At 32.7% G+C, this 16,775-nt stretch overlaps 1 protein-coding gene across 1 annotated transcript in view; it reads left to right on the top strand.

The window, feature by feature from the left end:
* LOC132562073 (FERM domain-containing protein 5-like) overlaps nucleotides 1-16,775 on the top strand; it is a 68,367-nt gene that overhangs the window by 40,530 nt on the left and 11,062 nt on the right. Inside the window, exons 3-11 of the mRNA XM_060226803.1 lie at nucleotides 5,690-5,732; nucleotides 5,877-5,955; nucleotides 7,366-7,463; nucleotides 8,486-8,606; nucleotides 9,211-9,298; nucleotides 9,587-9,675; nucleotides 10,212-10,275; nucleotides 10,997-11,023; nucleotides 13,232-13,285. Of these exons, the coding sequence (XP_060082786.1) occupies nucleotides 5,690-5,732; nucleotides 5,877-5,955; nucleotides 7,366-7,463; nucleotides 8,486-8,606; nucleotides 9,211-9,298; nucleotides 9,587-9,675; nucleotides 10,212-10,275; nucleotides 10,997-11,023; nucleotides 13,232-13,285 (663 nt within the window). The remainder of the gene's footprint in view (nucleotides 1-5,689; nucleotides 5,733-5,876; nucleotides 5,956-7,365; nucleotides 7,464-8,485; nucleotides 8,607-9,210; nucleotides 9,299-9,586; nucleotides 9,676-10,211; nucleotides 10,276-10,996; nucleotides 11,024-13,231; nucleotides 13,286-16,775) is intronic.

Below are 16,775 nucleotides of genomic sequence, written 5' to 3'. Positions count from 1 at the left end.
GTCAGATAGTCATCTTTTTTCAAGTTTGATATCGTTCTTTCTCAGGAAGTTCTTGTGAGATCTTTTTTAGATTTCATATGTAGGATTCCCTTGTTATCAAGAGGAAGATTGGAGTGAAGGGAAAAGTTGGGTGAAGATCAGTCATTAGGCAGAATCAATAAAGATCATTTAATGGTGTGTGCCTAGATCCCACTGCGGCTTCTTGTTTATGTTATTACTGATTGAATCACCAGGTACATAACAATTTGTCAATATAAGGCAGGTATATAAACTTTACCTTTTGCTGTTGTGAGAACTCCATTAGGCTGTCTAATTGATATATCATGGAAGGCAACATGATCAAAATAGTTCATTCCCACGAGGAGTGAGGATTTCTAGGTAAATTATCATAGCATATTTCACACTTCAGTACAGCTTTATCTTATACAAATACACGGAGGTACCTACCTATAGGTGTAAATTGATTATTCTTGGATTTGATATACATAAATAGATACACACGATAAAAAAATACATCTTGGTACATTGAACTTTTCCTTATTACTGGTTTGAATTCACAAATTCTAAACAATTTAAACCTGTTGACAGATTTGAGAATTTGAATAATTTCATAAAATCAAAATCCAAGTTGAAAAGTAGGAACTCTTTTCTAAATCTAATAGTTAATTAGAAAGCATGGCTTATTCTTTAAGGTTTCTAGTGTGTTAAAACAGTAGCCATCATTTAGACTGGTCATACATGTTACATTATTACGGAGCACAGGACTAAAATATTTCTGATTTAATTACTGTTCATTATTGCAACTTAATAATATGATTCAACATCTGGTATAGTAAAGATACTCAAAACTGTGTTTCCATGGTTTTGAAAATATTTTTTTCTCTGGGGCAGTATTAAAGATTGTTCTGCAATTGTAAATTAAAAGAGATTCAATAAAAGCACTTTTACTGAGATACGTGTATGATCTACTGACATTCTCATGCTATTCCCATTGTATATTGATTTAAACATATCTCAGTCCACAGTGTTGTAAATCAATTTCAAATTAGCCCTGGTGGCTTTTACCAATTTAAAATTTGTTTTTTTCTAACGTAGAACTTCAAATATGTCAGCTCTTTATGGAGACATCTTCAAACTTGCTCTCATGCAATTATATCTTGTGTATGCCATTTTGTGATAGCATGATCCATAAATATTGAAATGTTCATCTTTTTACTCGCCCATCCCATAGACATCTGACAAGATATAGCTGTAAAGTACTGAGAAATTCTACACAATAATAACAGCAATCCTCAGGCAGGCTGTCTGTACTGTGTTGTTACCTTAATTAGAAACACTGTAGAGAGAGTGGCAGGGATCACACCGCTCCAGATGTCCAGATAAACATGGCGTCCCTTTGTATTGATTGCATTGTGTGATATTTGTAGAGCTGACTGTATTTTATGTTTTATCCCTGTTTGAATCATAAGGCTTCCATATAGTGGCTGTGTAGGTTTTTCTGTGGCAATATGTATTCCCTACAGACTGTCATTCCTAGATCATTACCACAAATGAGACACTCTAATAAAGCTGAGTGTTTTAGCCATCACCTACCAATACAAATACAATCATTGCATATATATTAGGCCTGCACTGCTGCCTTCTTACAGACAGCATTGAGCAAGACAATCATTGGAATAGAATCAGTATTGAAGGTAGTTGAATAGCATATTTGTAAGATTTTTTAATGATAGATTCTACATTCCATGAATATTCCCATAGCCTGTCTTTATGCTGACTAGTTACAGCACACAGCTTTACTTCACTTAATGAACCGGCTGGTCAAGATTAAAGTCAATCTTATGCCTGATCCATTGTTCTTTGAATATCTTACTGTTGGTGTGAACAGGTATACAATATCTGAAATATTGATGAGGAAAGTTCATGCCTTAGGGTATCCACATCTCCAGGTGTATATGCAATTTGCTATCCCATTGGTCTGAAATCTGTATCAGTGGCTATTGTTTGGAATATTGGGATATAAATTTGGTGTATAAATACATTGCAACTTGACTTTTGTTCTCCGATGAAGTAATTTAGATTTCTGTCGCTTTTCTGTAACTCACTTCTCGTTACTGCAATCATGCTGTGAATTAGTAAGGGTGGTGACATCACTCTGATATAAAAAAAAGTGCAGTGTCTTATTCAGAAATTTTAACCTCCATGTTGTCTTAGTCATGGACCTCTTTTAATAAGGTCATAAACTTTTGTTGTAAAGGTTACAGACCTGTTGTAAAAGTTATAAATGTATGTTATCAAAGTCATGGACCACTGTTGGTAAGGTTATAGATTACTGACATTTGTCATAGTTTTTTACTTCTGTTTTCAAGGTTGTAAACTCTTGGCTCTGTTGTTATAGACCTCTGATAATGATGGGCTATTCAAATTAAACTCCTTCTGTGGCACATGGTCTGTGGTCCATCTGTCCATCAAATAGTTTTTGTTATTGCTATTTCTTGAAAAGTACTGGATGAATCTTTCTCTGATTTCATGTGTAGGTTCCCCTCTGTCCCTAGCTGTGCCCAATTAATTTTGAGGCTGATCAGGAAAAAACAAAAACGGCCAACAGGTGGACATCTTAGATTTTTACACTGAAATTTGTTATTGTTATTTCTTGAGAAGTACTGGATGGATCAAATCTCTCAAATTTCATATAAATTCCTCTTGTTAAAGATGTAAACATCAGGCCCCAGTTGTGCTAAGACTGGTTAGAGATAACATGCAGTTAGTAAAAATTTTCAAATATGAATAAAAAAAAAAGTAATTTACATTCTTTATCATTTCACATCTCTAAACTTTTTCAGAAAGGTTAAATTGATGTTTTTAAGTGTCAAGTTTACAATTCCTTGTTTTTTCAGTTACAACAATTTGTATTCTTTTCTAACCTCTAGTAAACAGGAACTAACCTTTGAGCAACCAGGGCTTAGTGTCAAGGTTATAGCCATTTGTTGTCTAGCTTACAGATCTATATATAGACCTCTGTTGTCAAGGTTATAGCCATTTGTTGTCTAGCCTACAGCTCTATATATAGACCTCTGTTGTCAAGGTTATACCCATTTGTTGTCTAGCTTACAGATCTATATATAGACCTCTGTTGTCAAGGTTATAGCCATTTGTTGTCTAGCCTACAGCTCTATATATAGACCTCTGTTGTCAAGGTTATACCCATTTGTTGTCTAGCTTACAGCTCTATATGTAGACCTCTGTTGTCAAGGTTATAGCCATTTGTTGTCTAGCCTACAGCTCTATATATAGACCTCTGTTGTCAAGGTTATACCCATTTGTTGTCTAGCCTACAGCTCTATATATAGACCTCTGTTGTCAAGGTTATAGCCATTTGTTGTCTAGCCTATAGCTCTATATATAGACCTCTGTTGTCAAGGTTATAGCCATTTGTTGTCTAGCTTACAGCTCTATATATAGACCTCTGTTGTCAAGGTTATAGCCATTTGTTGTCTAGCTTACAGCTCTATATATAGACCTCTGTTGTCTAGGTTGTAAACTTCTTACATCAATGTTTATAGACCTCCGTTGTCAAGGTGATAGTCATCACGTACCTGTAGTCAGTCTCTTTACTATTTTATTGATTCCTCTTACCCGGTATATTTGTACATTCTATAACTTTCTAAGAACCTTATCCCTAGTATTTTTCTACGATGAGAGTTGTGCTTTTTGTCAGTCTCTCACAGCCATTCATAAGGTCAATATGAGCCTAATGCACTTAGACTTTAACCTTACATTTGAAACTGAATTTTTTGATGGAACTAAACATAATATTGTTTATGTTTTCACTTTTTGTTTACCTGACCTTGAAAAGAGAGCCTGTTTATGAAATGTATATTAGGCTGTATAAACATGCATGAAACATGCATGATTTAATTTCATCAGAGATCTCTCAGATAAGGTTTTACTTTTGTGAAATATTAACATAAAATGTCTGGATACTGTATGTACACTAGAAAGGTATATTGTGCTCCCAGACTGTACATAGTTAATCAAGTTGATACGGACCAGGGAATGAATATTTCATGCTGAATTAACTTCACTGTCTCTTCATGTTGCAATATATTATACTGTCGTATACTTAAAGAATTTACTGCTAAGCTATACTCTACTGCCTCAATTTCTGACGTTTGAGAAAAGTGTTGATATAACTACAACATCAGAGGCCAGTCGTGAGCGTCTTAAACAAATGTTTGGGGTTAGAAAATTTTAAACATTTTTCAATTATCATATCATCTCATTCTAACTGCTCTATAGATTGTCAGGAAACCTCACACATTGTAGCTACATTCAAGCTTTAGTCTAAATTATGCATTGACTAGTTGTCATGTACTTTGATTCTGAAATTTAAATCTGGGGCAATTTTAACAAAATTATTGTTTATTATGGATGCAAAGCAAATTAAAATCTGTCACAGTTTTGTTAACATGTCAACATTTACAACTACAGGCAGGTTGAGGACTACTTCACATTACTGTCAACTCAATAGGGATATTGCAAAATAGTAGGTTATAATTTAAAATGGTTATTGTCTATATCCAACCGCTTCAAAAGATGCATTACATATAAATGTCAATCAATTGGCTCTGAATTGTACGTTTCTGAGGTAAACTAACATGTAGAAAGTTTGTTTAAAAAGTCAACTTCTTCTGTCTGTCAGTTATGAATTACTACCTCCGTGACCTATCAACCGATTACTGATAACTACTTCAATTCAAAGATTATCTCACACCGTAATAGTATTTAAAACATATAAAAGTTGTGCGAGACATTCAGGCCTGAAGCTCTTTGTAAACAGGAAGTATGTAGGGTTTGTTAAATATTTGAACAGTTATAAGTATGACTTGAATGACGAGTCAATCGTTAAAGGAACTGTGCCGATGGATAACAAGTACGGAAACTCGTAAAACACATCTACAAAACAGACCTCTGTTTTTTATGGAATCACCTGTCTTATTTACATATTCTATACTTAATTGCATTAAAGGCAACTAAATCATATTCATACAGCTCTAGAATTTCTGATAAGTTAAAGGGAGGCTACTCTCATTAGTTTAGAGTAAATAAGAGTGTGTGCTTCCTTAAATTAAAGGTGTGAGCAATTTTCACTGAATGGGTCTTGTAATTAAAGCAAGTGCAGAAGAACAAGAAGAAAGTAGTCTAGTGGATATTTAGTCCTAATTTGTATTTCAATGAAGTTTCCCTAATTGTGATTGTCTTCCTCCATCAAGTGAGACATGGTTTGCTTTTCTGTTGTCATTCATGTCTCATATTCATTACTTTAGAAAAAAAAAATTGGGAGATTAGATCAAAATTTAGATAAATTCAAATTGACTTGCACATTTTTGAAGCTTCCCTAAAACATTTTATGTAATGTTAATTACCATATAAACCTTTTTTCAGCTCATACACAATAAATCTTATGTAAGCCTTAGGTAGCATCCTGTTGCATATTGATTAGGTTTTAGTTGGAAATCATCAATATAGGGACAAGAGGAGAATGATTTAGAGGAAAATAGAAAAGTTGAACACCTGATTATTTACAGTCAGAGGTATACGTTCTAGAAAGAACTTGGTATCTGATATCACATTTTGATATTGAGATGATAAGTGGTTTAGACACTAATTATTGGTATTATATTTTCAGCACTGGCTGGACCCCCTGAAATCTGTCTACAAACAATTGAAAGGTAAAAGATTTGAACATTTTGTTTTTTTTTTATTTCTTGTTTTTAGAAGATACAGACATATTCACATCATTGTAAAATGCCTGTGAACTGATACAAATGCTTCTGACTATATAAGAGAGTTTTAACCCTGGTTCTTTTGTTCAGGTGTCAACCCCACTGTTCTTTGCTTCCGAGTCAAATTCTACCCTGCTGATCCCATGAAATTACGAGAAGAAATTACAAGGTAAGAGTTGCCCTATCTACAGGAATACTATAATTATTGACTAATGGGGTACAATTTGGTGTACGAAATGTATTCATGCTAAAAGTTGTAATGTCTTTCCGAAATTTTATTATTAAGAATCCCACAATTTTGCATTTGGTTTGTCAATACAACACATAAGTACATTTTAAGTGCAAAGAGAATGAAAGAAGAACAGAGGGAAAGGAACCCTGGCTCAATAGAGTTAATAGACTATTGATGTCTGATGATCCACTTAAAATCTTCTGTTAGTTTATCTGGTCCAAGGAGTCTGTTTTTAGCATTCCCAATAAAACACTGCTTGCAGAAATTTGTTGTAGATTTTCATCACATAATATAACATCATTGAATGAAGTAAATTCAATTTAGTAAAAGCTGACAGTCTCAGCTGCCTTTAGGCAAAGGAACAGGGTGCAGCATACTGGATACAAAGGAAAATCTTCAAAATCCTACTTCCATAATTATGTTGTTGATTCTTTAAATTATTGCTATGTGACAATACCATTTGTCTTAATGAGCAATTTTTTTAAAAAATGATAGAAGAATGATTCTCAATCCTCTCACATCAAAGTCATCATATCCCATGTCTTTTATAAGAGCAAAAAAACAAAAAATTGATTATTTCGAAATTTTACTCAACTAACGCTCAAAAATTTGTATGTTTTGTAAAAATCAATAAAAACCACAAAGTGCGACGAAGTGTTAGGTTTTAATTAGCATTCCTTCTATGGACTATAATCTTTATTATCACAAGTGATCATTAAATTTCCCAAGATATCTTCTGTTGTTTTCTCAATTTATTAAGACTGACTGTACTGGTGACACATATGTCTTACAGTAACACTATTGGCCTGGATATAAATGCTGCATAGACAGTTTTATGATGTTAGGATAGGTTTTTATCCAGCAGAAACACTAATCAATCAGGATAAAAAATGTGTTGTTTTTTAGAACTTCTGTGAGAGAAAATTTTAAATATAATTTTTCTATTGGTGATAAATGTTACTACTGATAAGATTACTGACAAAATTCACGATGCAATACAGTAAAATCTTATGATTTGATAATAATATATCATTTTTTCATTGCCTTAACTGCACTTTCTGTTTTTATTTGGCAATAAGCCCATGCCAAGTGATGATAAGCCTATGCCTGGCCATGCAGGCTGTGATGTAGAACTGTAAATATTATTCCAACCCCTGACTTTTAGTATGATAAACCCTGTAAGGGTGTTTGTAATTGTATCCACTAAAACAGATAAAAGTTGAATACCCCTTTAGTTAGACTAAATGTGTGTCACATTATTTCCACGACAAAGGTAATAGAAACATCCACAGATTAAGAGAAATGTATGAGACAGAATGAAGATGTTTATCTCTGTTTTAATTACAGGTACTACCTGTTTCTTCAGTTGCGGAGAGATCTGCATCATGGCCGACTTCTGTGTTCACCAGCTGATGCCAATCTGTTGGCAGCCTACATCATACAGTGTAAGTCTAGAAATGTTGATAGGCCATTCAGAAATAAAAGACAACACTGTTTCTTTTCCCCTTTATCTGTAGTTGCAAGTTACATGCACAGGTTTAGTGGAGGAGAAGTAAGTAAATGCAGATTCACTAATATGAAAATAGAAGTAAATTGCCTGTGTAAGGAAGTAGTTGTTTACAGTAGTCATTATTGAGGAGATGCAACTAGCTTTATATAGGAGTTATTGAGACTATGTTATCTGTTTATCATTCAGGTGATTTACTGAGCTCTAACGAATCGTTACAGGTGTTATTTTTCAGGTTGAGACATATTTTTATCATTTTCTATATAGAATGAATCTGGTATATACATATCACTTTCAATGATTTTCATGTGTTGTTAAGAAAACCCTTGTTAAACAAGGGATTAAAGGCTTTGTAAGAAAACCCTTGTTAAACAAGGGATTAAAGGCTTTGTAAGAAAACCCTTGTTAAACAAGGGATTAAAGGCTTTGTAAGAAAACCCTTGTTAAACAAGAAAACCCTTGTTAAACAAGGGATTAAAGGCTTTGTAAGAAAACCCTTGTTAAACAAGGGATTAAAGGCTTTGTAAGAAAACCCTTGTTAAACAAGGGATTAAAGGCTTTGTAAGAAAACCCTTGTTAAACAAGGGATTAAAGGCTTTGTAAGAAAACCCTTGTTAAACAAGGGATTAAAGGCTTTGTAAGAAAACCCTTGTTAAACAAGGGATTAAAGGCTTTGTAAGAAAACCCTTGTTAAACAAGGGATTAAAGGCTTTGTAAGAAAACCCTTGTTAAACAAGGGATTAAAGGCTTTGTAAGAAAACCCTTGTTAAACAAGGGATTAAAGGCTTTGTAAGAAAACCCTTGTTAAACAAGGGATTAAAGGCTTTGTAAGAAAACCCTTGTTAAACAAGGGATTAAAGGCTTTGTGTAGTTTTAAGAGAGGATTACACTTCTTGATGTTGTGATCATGAAGATTTTTTTATCATTAGAAGATACTGATTTGAACTTGTGATTTTACAGCGGAGGTGGGCGACTATGAGGCAGAGGACCATCCCCCAGGCTATGTGACAGAGTTCAAAATGTTACCCAAACAGAACCCAAAGACCGAGGAACAAATCATGGAACTCCACAAAACCCTCAAGTATGTCTTTTAAACTCCAAAACAGCATAAGTTGTCAGTTTGTATTGTTTCTATAAATGTTTATACCTATACTGATAATAATAATAGACGACTATTTCAGGTTAATGACACTTTGAGTTTACAATACTCTACTCACAAGTGGTCGACATTAGAAATGTACAATATTTGTTTTATTCAATTATAATAAGTATTCAGTATAGATTAGAGGACATGATGATATATATATATACAGTGCATCAGACTTCACAACCTCCTGGAAAGATCGGAGGTGACGAGGTATGAGGATCAATTCCTGCACAGGTGGTTTGTGTTTATCAAGAGACCACAGAACATCTAGTGCTGTTGAGATTTTGACCTTGGATAGATTCCTTTATCTCTGGATCATCACACACTTTTAGCCTTCCACATGTGTTTTTAGTGTGGTGTAGCTTATCTCATATGACTTACTGAAAGAGAAATAAAACCAGCTAACAAAAACAAACACTTATGGAAAACAATTTAATTATTAATGAATTTAACAAATATTAAAAATGTCTTGTTTTTGGCTGACTTGTTTCGTGGATGAGTTGAAAGGTTTAGTTTATATGTTGTGTGTTTTCTGTAGTGGCCAGGTTCCAGCGGAGGCTGAAGCTAACTTCCTGAAGAAGGCTGCGTCCTTAGATACATATGGTGTTGACCCTCATCAGGTCAAGGTCAGTGAAAAGCAACTTTAACAGACCACCTGGTTTGGGGATTTAACCAGTTATCTATTGAATGTGATTTTCAGTATTTTGAAAATGATTGAAGTGTATGGTTATCAGATATTAAATAATTTCTCAACAATTATAATCAAATTACTCCATAATTTTTTAAATTATAAATAGTTATAAATCAGATAAAGAACTTTTATTGTCATTGTTCATCATCCAATGAAAATTCAGTCGATACATTTTTTATCATCATCAATGGCCAAATTTAACATGGCATATTTTGATTGGCAGGACCATAAGGGGACACAATTTTACCTGGGTGTTACACACCAAGGCATCATGACTTTCTACGGTAGTCGACGCACACAGCTCTACAAATGGTAAGTCACTTGCATCATATCATACTGCTTAGTCTTATAATCTTGGTGGTTATCCTTATTCTGAGATTAATTGCTATAAAGTAATCTTATTTAAGCAATATTAAATACCCAATGTTAATTACTAAATGGTACTGGTTTTTTGTTACATCTGTTTTCATGATATCATTCTGAAATCTGTGATGTCAAAAAAAAATAAAAACAGACAAACAAATCCTTCAATACAACTATTTTCCAATATGAAAGATTGTGTGCTATTTGTATACCAGTAAAACTATATCATAGTACCAGATAAACCTGTGTAAATTTATACAGTGAATACTGGTAAAATAATTGTGTAAATAAATCCACCTTCTCATGTACCTGTATCATTGGTGCAGTTATATTAGCTAATGTGCCTGGCCATATTTGATGTGATATTGTATTTCAGAATATCAATCAAATTTGTGTACTTGAAGTCATTACAACAATTACAGAATATTTAGAACTATTTGAGTGGAAGTCATTGCTGTAATGTAAATATTAAATATCCATTCCAGGAATCAGATTCGCAGGATAGCCTACGAGGGCAAGATGTTCATCGTCCATGTGAATATTGCTGAGGTGTGTATTCATTTAATAAAGCTGAAATAATTCTGACATTTTTCTGCATGATTCAGTCCTTTGATTGGAATATTATCTAGGTAGACACACAAGTGTATACCCATTTGTTTATATACTCCACTATGTATGAATGAACCTGTCCCTTTATGATTTACACCAACATCTTTTAAAAGTTTCATCAATCATATATCAGACTTGATCATATTTTTGTCATTGTATAATTGTTGTTTGTTTTCAGTGTAGGCTATTTTAAGAGTATGATTTTATTAGCATCAGACAATGGGATTGAGAAATGTCATTACTCTGCATTACTGTTTATTTCCCCTAAGAAACGACGTAAATCCATTAGGGGTAAATGTATTTTAGAATTTCACAAACAGCCGTCATCATAGGATTTACATATGAAGATAACAAGTAAACATATAATATTTAGAAAAAGTGAACAAAGGACCGTATTTATCCAGCAATAAGCCTAGACAGCCAATATGTAGTCTTACTGTGGCTCAAAATTTGGAGTTAGGCTTATTACAGTGTAGGATGCTTTTATTAATATTATTGATAAAACTACATTAGATTTGGCAGGTCAAGGTTTATAATAGGATACATCAATACTGATGTATGTGGATTTCTGACATTCACAGGCCCTTTGTGTTTAATGTTAATATTGTAGCTGAATGTATCCTAACCCAGATTCTTTATGCATTTGCGTTAATTTTCTTAGGATGAAGATACAGCTAATACCAAGAAGGTAATGCATGGGAGTGGTGTAATTACATCTCCTATGGTTTATGTTTTGTATCATCATTACATGCCTATGTTTTAATGTAATCAGCTTTCTGATTGGTTCATTGTTAGCCAATGGTATTTAAGCTAATACTTGAATCATGATCATGGCTGGTTATTGCACTATGATTGATTCATTGTTAGCCTATCAGATTTGAGCTTACAGATGAATCATGATCATGGCTGGTTATTGCACTATGATTGATTCATTGTTAGCCTATCAGATTTGAGCTTACAGATGAATCATGATCATGGCTGGTTATTTCACTATGATTGATTCATTGTTAGCCTATCAGATTTGAGCTTACAGATGAATCATGATCATGGTTGGTTATTTGCATGCATTACAAGTATCATCCCTTTATTGTCCGTTGAGTATGACAGCTTGCTTGAAGTTACAAAAAAAGGTGTATTTGCATTCATAAGCATTTAGTTTAGATATTTTTTATGGAAATATATTTCAATCCCTTTAAAGCAAGCCTTTAGATATTTTTGATGGAAATATATTTCAATCCCTTTGAAGCCAGCCTTTTTGTTGTACCCATTGTGATTGTCCAATGTGTAAGTCTGTGACTTACAGTGTATTTCTTCCTAAGTGTGTTTCATCAAAGATTTGAATTGTTCACCAAAGGTTTCAAACTGTATGTTGTGTGTGTTCTAATTAATGGTGTGGAAATGTATCATGTAATTGCACTTGCTGTCAAAACTAGCGTCCAGCGATGTCATACATATTGATTATCTTTACATTCCTGATACTTACCTATTATACTAATATAATAAAGTATATTGAAAACAAATTGACAAAAAAAAAGTTTTCATCAAGCATAGCAAATATACATGTTGACACCACTGCCCAATAATGAGAAGTAGTCTCACCATGGTCTGGAACTACTTTTTCCCAATAGTGTCCATAAACATTTCTTATATAATTATAACAGTATGATTCCTCCACATTATACCAATAAGTTTCAAGTGTCTGGATGCACATCCACATGTAGAATCTATCAAATACAGAAAAAGGAATAAAGATTTGGGTAAGAATAAATATGTGTCAATGCTGTTTTTAAAAAAATATTACCTAAAACATTTTTTAAGAAGGAAGAAATTAATATATACAAGCCTTATTTTTTGAGTGACATGCTACATGTATTTTCATTCCACATTACCCTATGAAAACATTCCAAAATATTACCTAAAACATTTTTTATTAATATATACAAGGAACATGCTACATGTATTTTCAATTTATGAAAACATTAAAAGTCAAAAAGTCCTAAACAACCTCCAAAATTCAACACAGAAAAATATCACAAGTCCAAACCAAATGGATGCACTGTCAGAGTGACAGATATGCATATACTTACTTAGTCTGATGGTTTTGAGGAACATTTTTCACTTTTGTCTCTCCATTGATGCTGAAGTTTTTCTCGATCAGTTTTTGATTTACACTTTGAGGTTAATATGCACAGTGCTTGTATTTCCGTTCATTTTTATAACAATATTTCTGTGAATCTGCAGACATCTTGACATATGTTTCCATCGCCTTCTGATTTTAAGAAATCTGTATAAGCTTCAGATCCTGTAATGCTTGTCTGTGTTGTGTCTACACAGTGACTGACATACACTGGAGAGGGATTCACCTTCTGTTATACTTACAATTACTGAAAGCTTACATTTATTGTACTATCAAAACTGCCGTAAATGTGTTTTATGTATAAAAAAACCTTGTGTGTAATGCTACTTTTTTGATTCTCAATGTATTGCGATTCATAGTACTTAAGCCTTGATATAGAGGTCACTTGTCTATAAAGACCATATTTTTCTGATACCTAAGAGTGGCCTTTATAGACAGGTTTGACCGTATGGTAAGTTAATATTATTTCAGATTTAATGACATTGATATGCTAAATAAAATAGACCAATTGTTAAATCTGTAGATGTTAAGTAAACAAGATATTTAATTTGATTAAAATTTTAATTCTCTATAAAGTGAAGTGGTATGATTCCATTGTCTTAGATATCAGATATATGTAGTAATTTGATTGTTTGATTAGAAGAACGTATATCGTTATTATCAGTCAGTGATATACCAGTAAATGAATATGAATTCTGCCTTGATAAAGAAACTGTTTTAGTTTTATGACATATTTGTTAATATGATCTTGGTATTTAGGCCCAGACACTGGATTCTTACCTTTGTACCAACGCAGGCAACATGGACGAAGACGTAAACTTGAGATTTTTTTTTTATATTTTATTTCATGATCACTTAAAACAACTCATACCATTATATCTGGACACCATCGACCTTTGCCTCCAGTATCCTTACAACCCTTTATCACCACTCCCCACCCACCCTAGTCTCCATTTCCATCGCTGACCTAGTGAAGTGATATACGTGGAACAGGATTATTAATCAGGAGAGCTGATGGCTGCATGCTTATAACTTGTTTTAGTACATATAGGTTGTAAATATACTTATAGGTCATTCAGTTCTTCAAAATTGGTCAAATATTCAGTATTTATTGAAAACTAAAATGTCTTTGAAGTTTATTTTGGACATGAAAAAAGGGAGGAAAAGTGGGTATGTGGGAGGCTGTTAAAACCTCAACTTTTAATGAATTCATTTTACTGCATTTACCAGCTGATAATGAAATAATGACAAAAAGAATGATAATATTGTAATTATAACACAAAAGCCATATCACCTTTAGAGGCTGACGTAGGAAGGTGATTTCCTGGGTGTAATGGTGTCGGTTTTATTCCTTAATTGGTGGGATGACCATGCAGGTAGTTTGATTTGGTATTGTATGTATGGAACAAGCATGTATCATTTGGAAAGGTATGAATCTTAATTGTGTTTGTTAATTAGTTACTGACATTTGACCTAGATTTAAATGACAATTGACCCTTAGAGACTTTGATTTGAATTACTGACTCCACATATTTAAGGATATCCAAATAAACCTTCAGAGGAGAATTCTCCACAATAGTGCATGCCTTGCAATACTGTCAAAACTCTTGAAGGAAAATTAGGATGGGTCTGTGTAAGATGTGAGCAGAAATTCAACCTAAATCAATAATAATTAAATCAATTATTCCATTAAAATGTAATACTAGTGTCAGTGTATTGTAATCATCTGTCAATGTGGTTGGAATTAGAGTGAAGTATTTTTTGTTCAGTTTTGATCGCTCTATTTTTTATATTGATGTTTCATTTAACGATATAGAATTAATGTTAAAAGGCAAGTTATTCTCTATGGGATCTCAAAGTTATTCTCAATAGATCTCAAAATTATTCTCAATAGGGTCTAAAAGTTATTCTCAATGGGATCTAAACGTTATCCTCCAGTATCAGATGTCTGAATTCCCAGTATCAAATGTCTGAATTCCCATTATCAAATGTCTGAATTCCTAGTATCCAATGTCTGAATTTTCAGAAAGATGTTTTTGATTCCCCAATTTTTCAATTCCCAGTGGGTTTGGTTATTGTTTGTTTGTTCTCATTCTTCTTGCTTCCTTGGATGTGGAATAACAACAGTCAAGGACGAAGGTATTTCAGATTCTCTCCAAGAAGGATGCATGTTCTTTGCTTTTCAATTTTGATTGTAACTTTTTCAATATCTTTAAAAAAAAGTCCCTGCAAGTCATTTTTGATAAATGTATGTAAACTCTGATGTTTTTGAATATCAGACACTGAACCCTGTTATCAATTATGAGATAGAAACCAATTTTGAGGTCTTTATTCTTGTCTGTAAATACTAGACACCAACCCAGAGATTAAGACACCAATTGTGATATTAGTTAGACACAAACCCAGAGATTAAGACACCAACTGTGATATTAGTTAGACACAAACCCAGATATGAATTAGCCATAAGGCACTAACTCTTATGTGTAAAATCTATTTATATCATAAAGGCCAACCCTGAAATTAAGACACAATCATGATGTCAATTAAAATTCAATAACATTAATCATGATTTTGTATAAAGCAAGCTACAATAAATATCATGAGCAATCTGATTCAAGTGAAGCTAAACAGAAAAGGAAAAATGTTATTCCTGTGTGCCATTGATCTTTTCTATTGAGTTTCTGTTCAGTTTGTCTGCTTTGATTGAAATATGAACATGGTAGTGATCACAGAACCTTCAAACAGTGGTTTTGTGCAAAGGAATATCTTCATGACTGCATTAATTTTTATCTAAAGCATGGAAGTGTACATTAAGTTGGAGTGAATTTAATGTGACATTTGGGAAACCCTTATGTGAATTTCCTTCTTTGATTGTGTGAGAGTAAATCATTTTAACGTCAGCCTTCAAGTTATAACTGCAGGGTATATGACATTTTTGTGCAAAAAACATATCAAAAAGTTTGAAAGTCTGAACTGTTTCAATTTTTGGCAAATTTCCAAACAAGTCATTTTCTGCAATGTACAATTAAAAAAAATAATGAATTCGCTCTGTAAACTATTTTCATTAAATGTACAGTACAAATTTGTTACACTTATAAAACAATCAATATTTTCTTTTTTTAAAGGGATTTAATCTTTTCAAGGTATTGGTGTTTTTAAATATCCTTTTCTCTTATTTTCTATATCCTGGTATTATTGCATGGTGTATTTGAGTTTTAAGTGTGAGACTCTATCTTTTTTATTTTGCGAACACTGTCAGGGTATAGATCTAAATTCTGTTCCTTCTGGTCCGAATTCTAAATTCTGACTTTGAAGATTTGATGAGTAAAAGTTTACACAAACTGAATTTTTTTTTTGTTTTTTAATTCAATTTGAAGTGAAAACTAAGTTTGACTTCTGCTTTTCAATGTTTTTCTCACTAGTGTGACAAAAAGTCCTGAAAGTAAGACCTTGCTTTTCCATATGTCTTACATAATAGTGTCATTACTGCTGTTTTTCATTCTAAAGTTTTGTGATTAGATATATTAAACTTAAGGTACAAATCCAATTCCAAGCAAAAATGTTTAAAGTGTTATTACACCATCAGCAACGATTAGTCGTTTCTTTTGTGAAAATTTTTCAACATATTTTTGAGGGAAAAATTTTATGGAAACATATAAATAATTACTTATATTTTCACTTTGTATTTGTGTTATTTTTTTTCTTTCAAGATTTAAATTGTATCACAATGGAATTATATTTTGTTCAATGAACAACTCACTTTAGGTCATACAATATACACGTTCTTTTTAACAAATTATGTATTTGATAGAAATTAAGAGTTAAACTCACTGGTATGTTTAATTATCGTACCTCACACTACCACTCATTAGATGACATCACATTTGAACTCTACTGATTGGTTGGATCAAATCACATGACATCACATTTGAACTCTACTGATTGGTTGAATCAGATCACATGACATCAACATATCCCCAGTATTATGTACAAAGATGTCTACTTGTACATGTATTTGAGACATCTTGTCAATAAGCACTCTGTAGGCTGTTTCTTCCGTGTTGTCCCTGCTATATATTATACTTCTCAGATGTTATTGTGACTTTGGACTTGTATGAATAGATATTGTACTCCATATCACATTAAATTTAATCAGAACTAAATTTATACGTCTCTTATAAACTCAGTTAAATTTATATTGTTAATTGATTCAAAGATTGAATTTAATCAGAACTGAACTCTGTTGAGAATGTTATGAAATGTTTTTCTCTTGTATATAAACAAGTTTATTCTAAGGTTAAAT

This window comes from Ylistrum balloti, unplaced genomic scaffold (genome assembly GCF_031769215.1).
Source record: "Ylistrum balloti isolate Yb309-2 unplaced genomic scaffold, AGI_CSIRO_Ybal_v1 Utg371338, whole genome shotgun sequence".
Classification (NCBI taxonomy): domain Eukaryota; kingdom Metazoa; phylum Mollusca; class Bivalvia; order Pectinida; family Pectinidae; genus Ylistrum; species Ylistrum balloti.
Note: the sequence above shows the minus strand (reverse complement) of the source record. Positions and strands in the feature narration are given on the sequence as shown.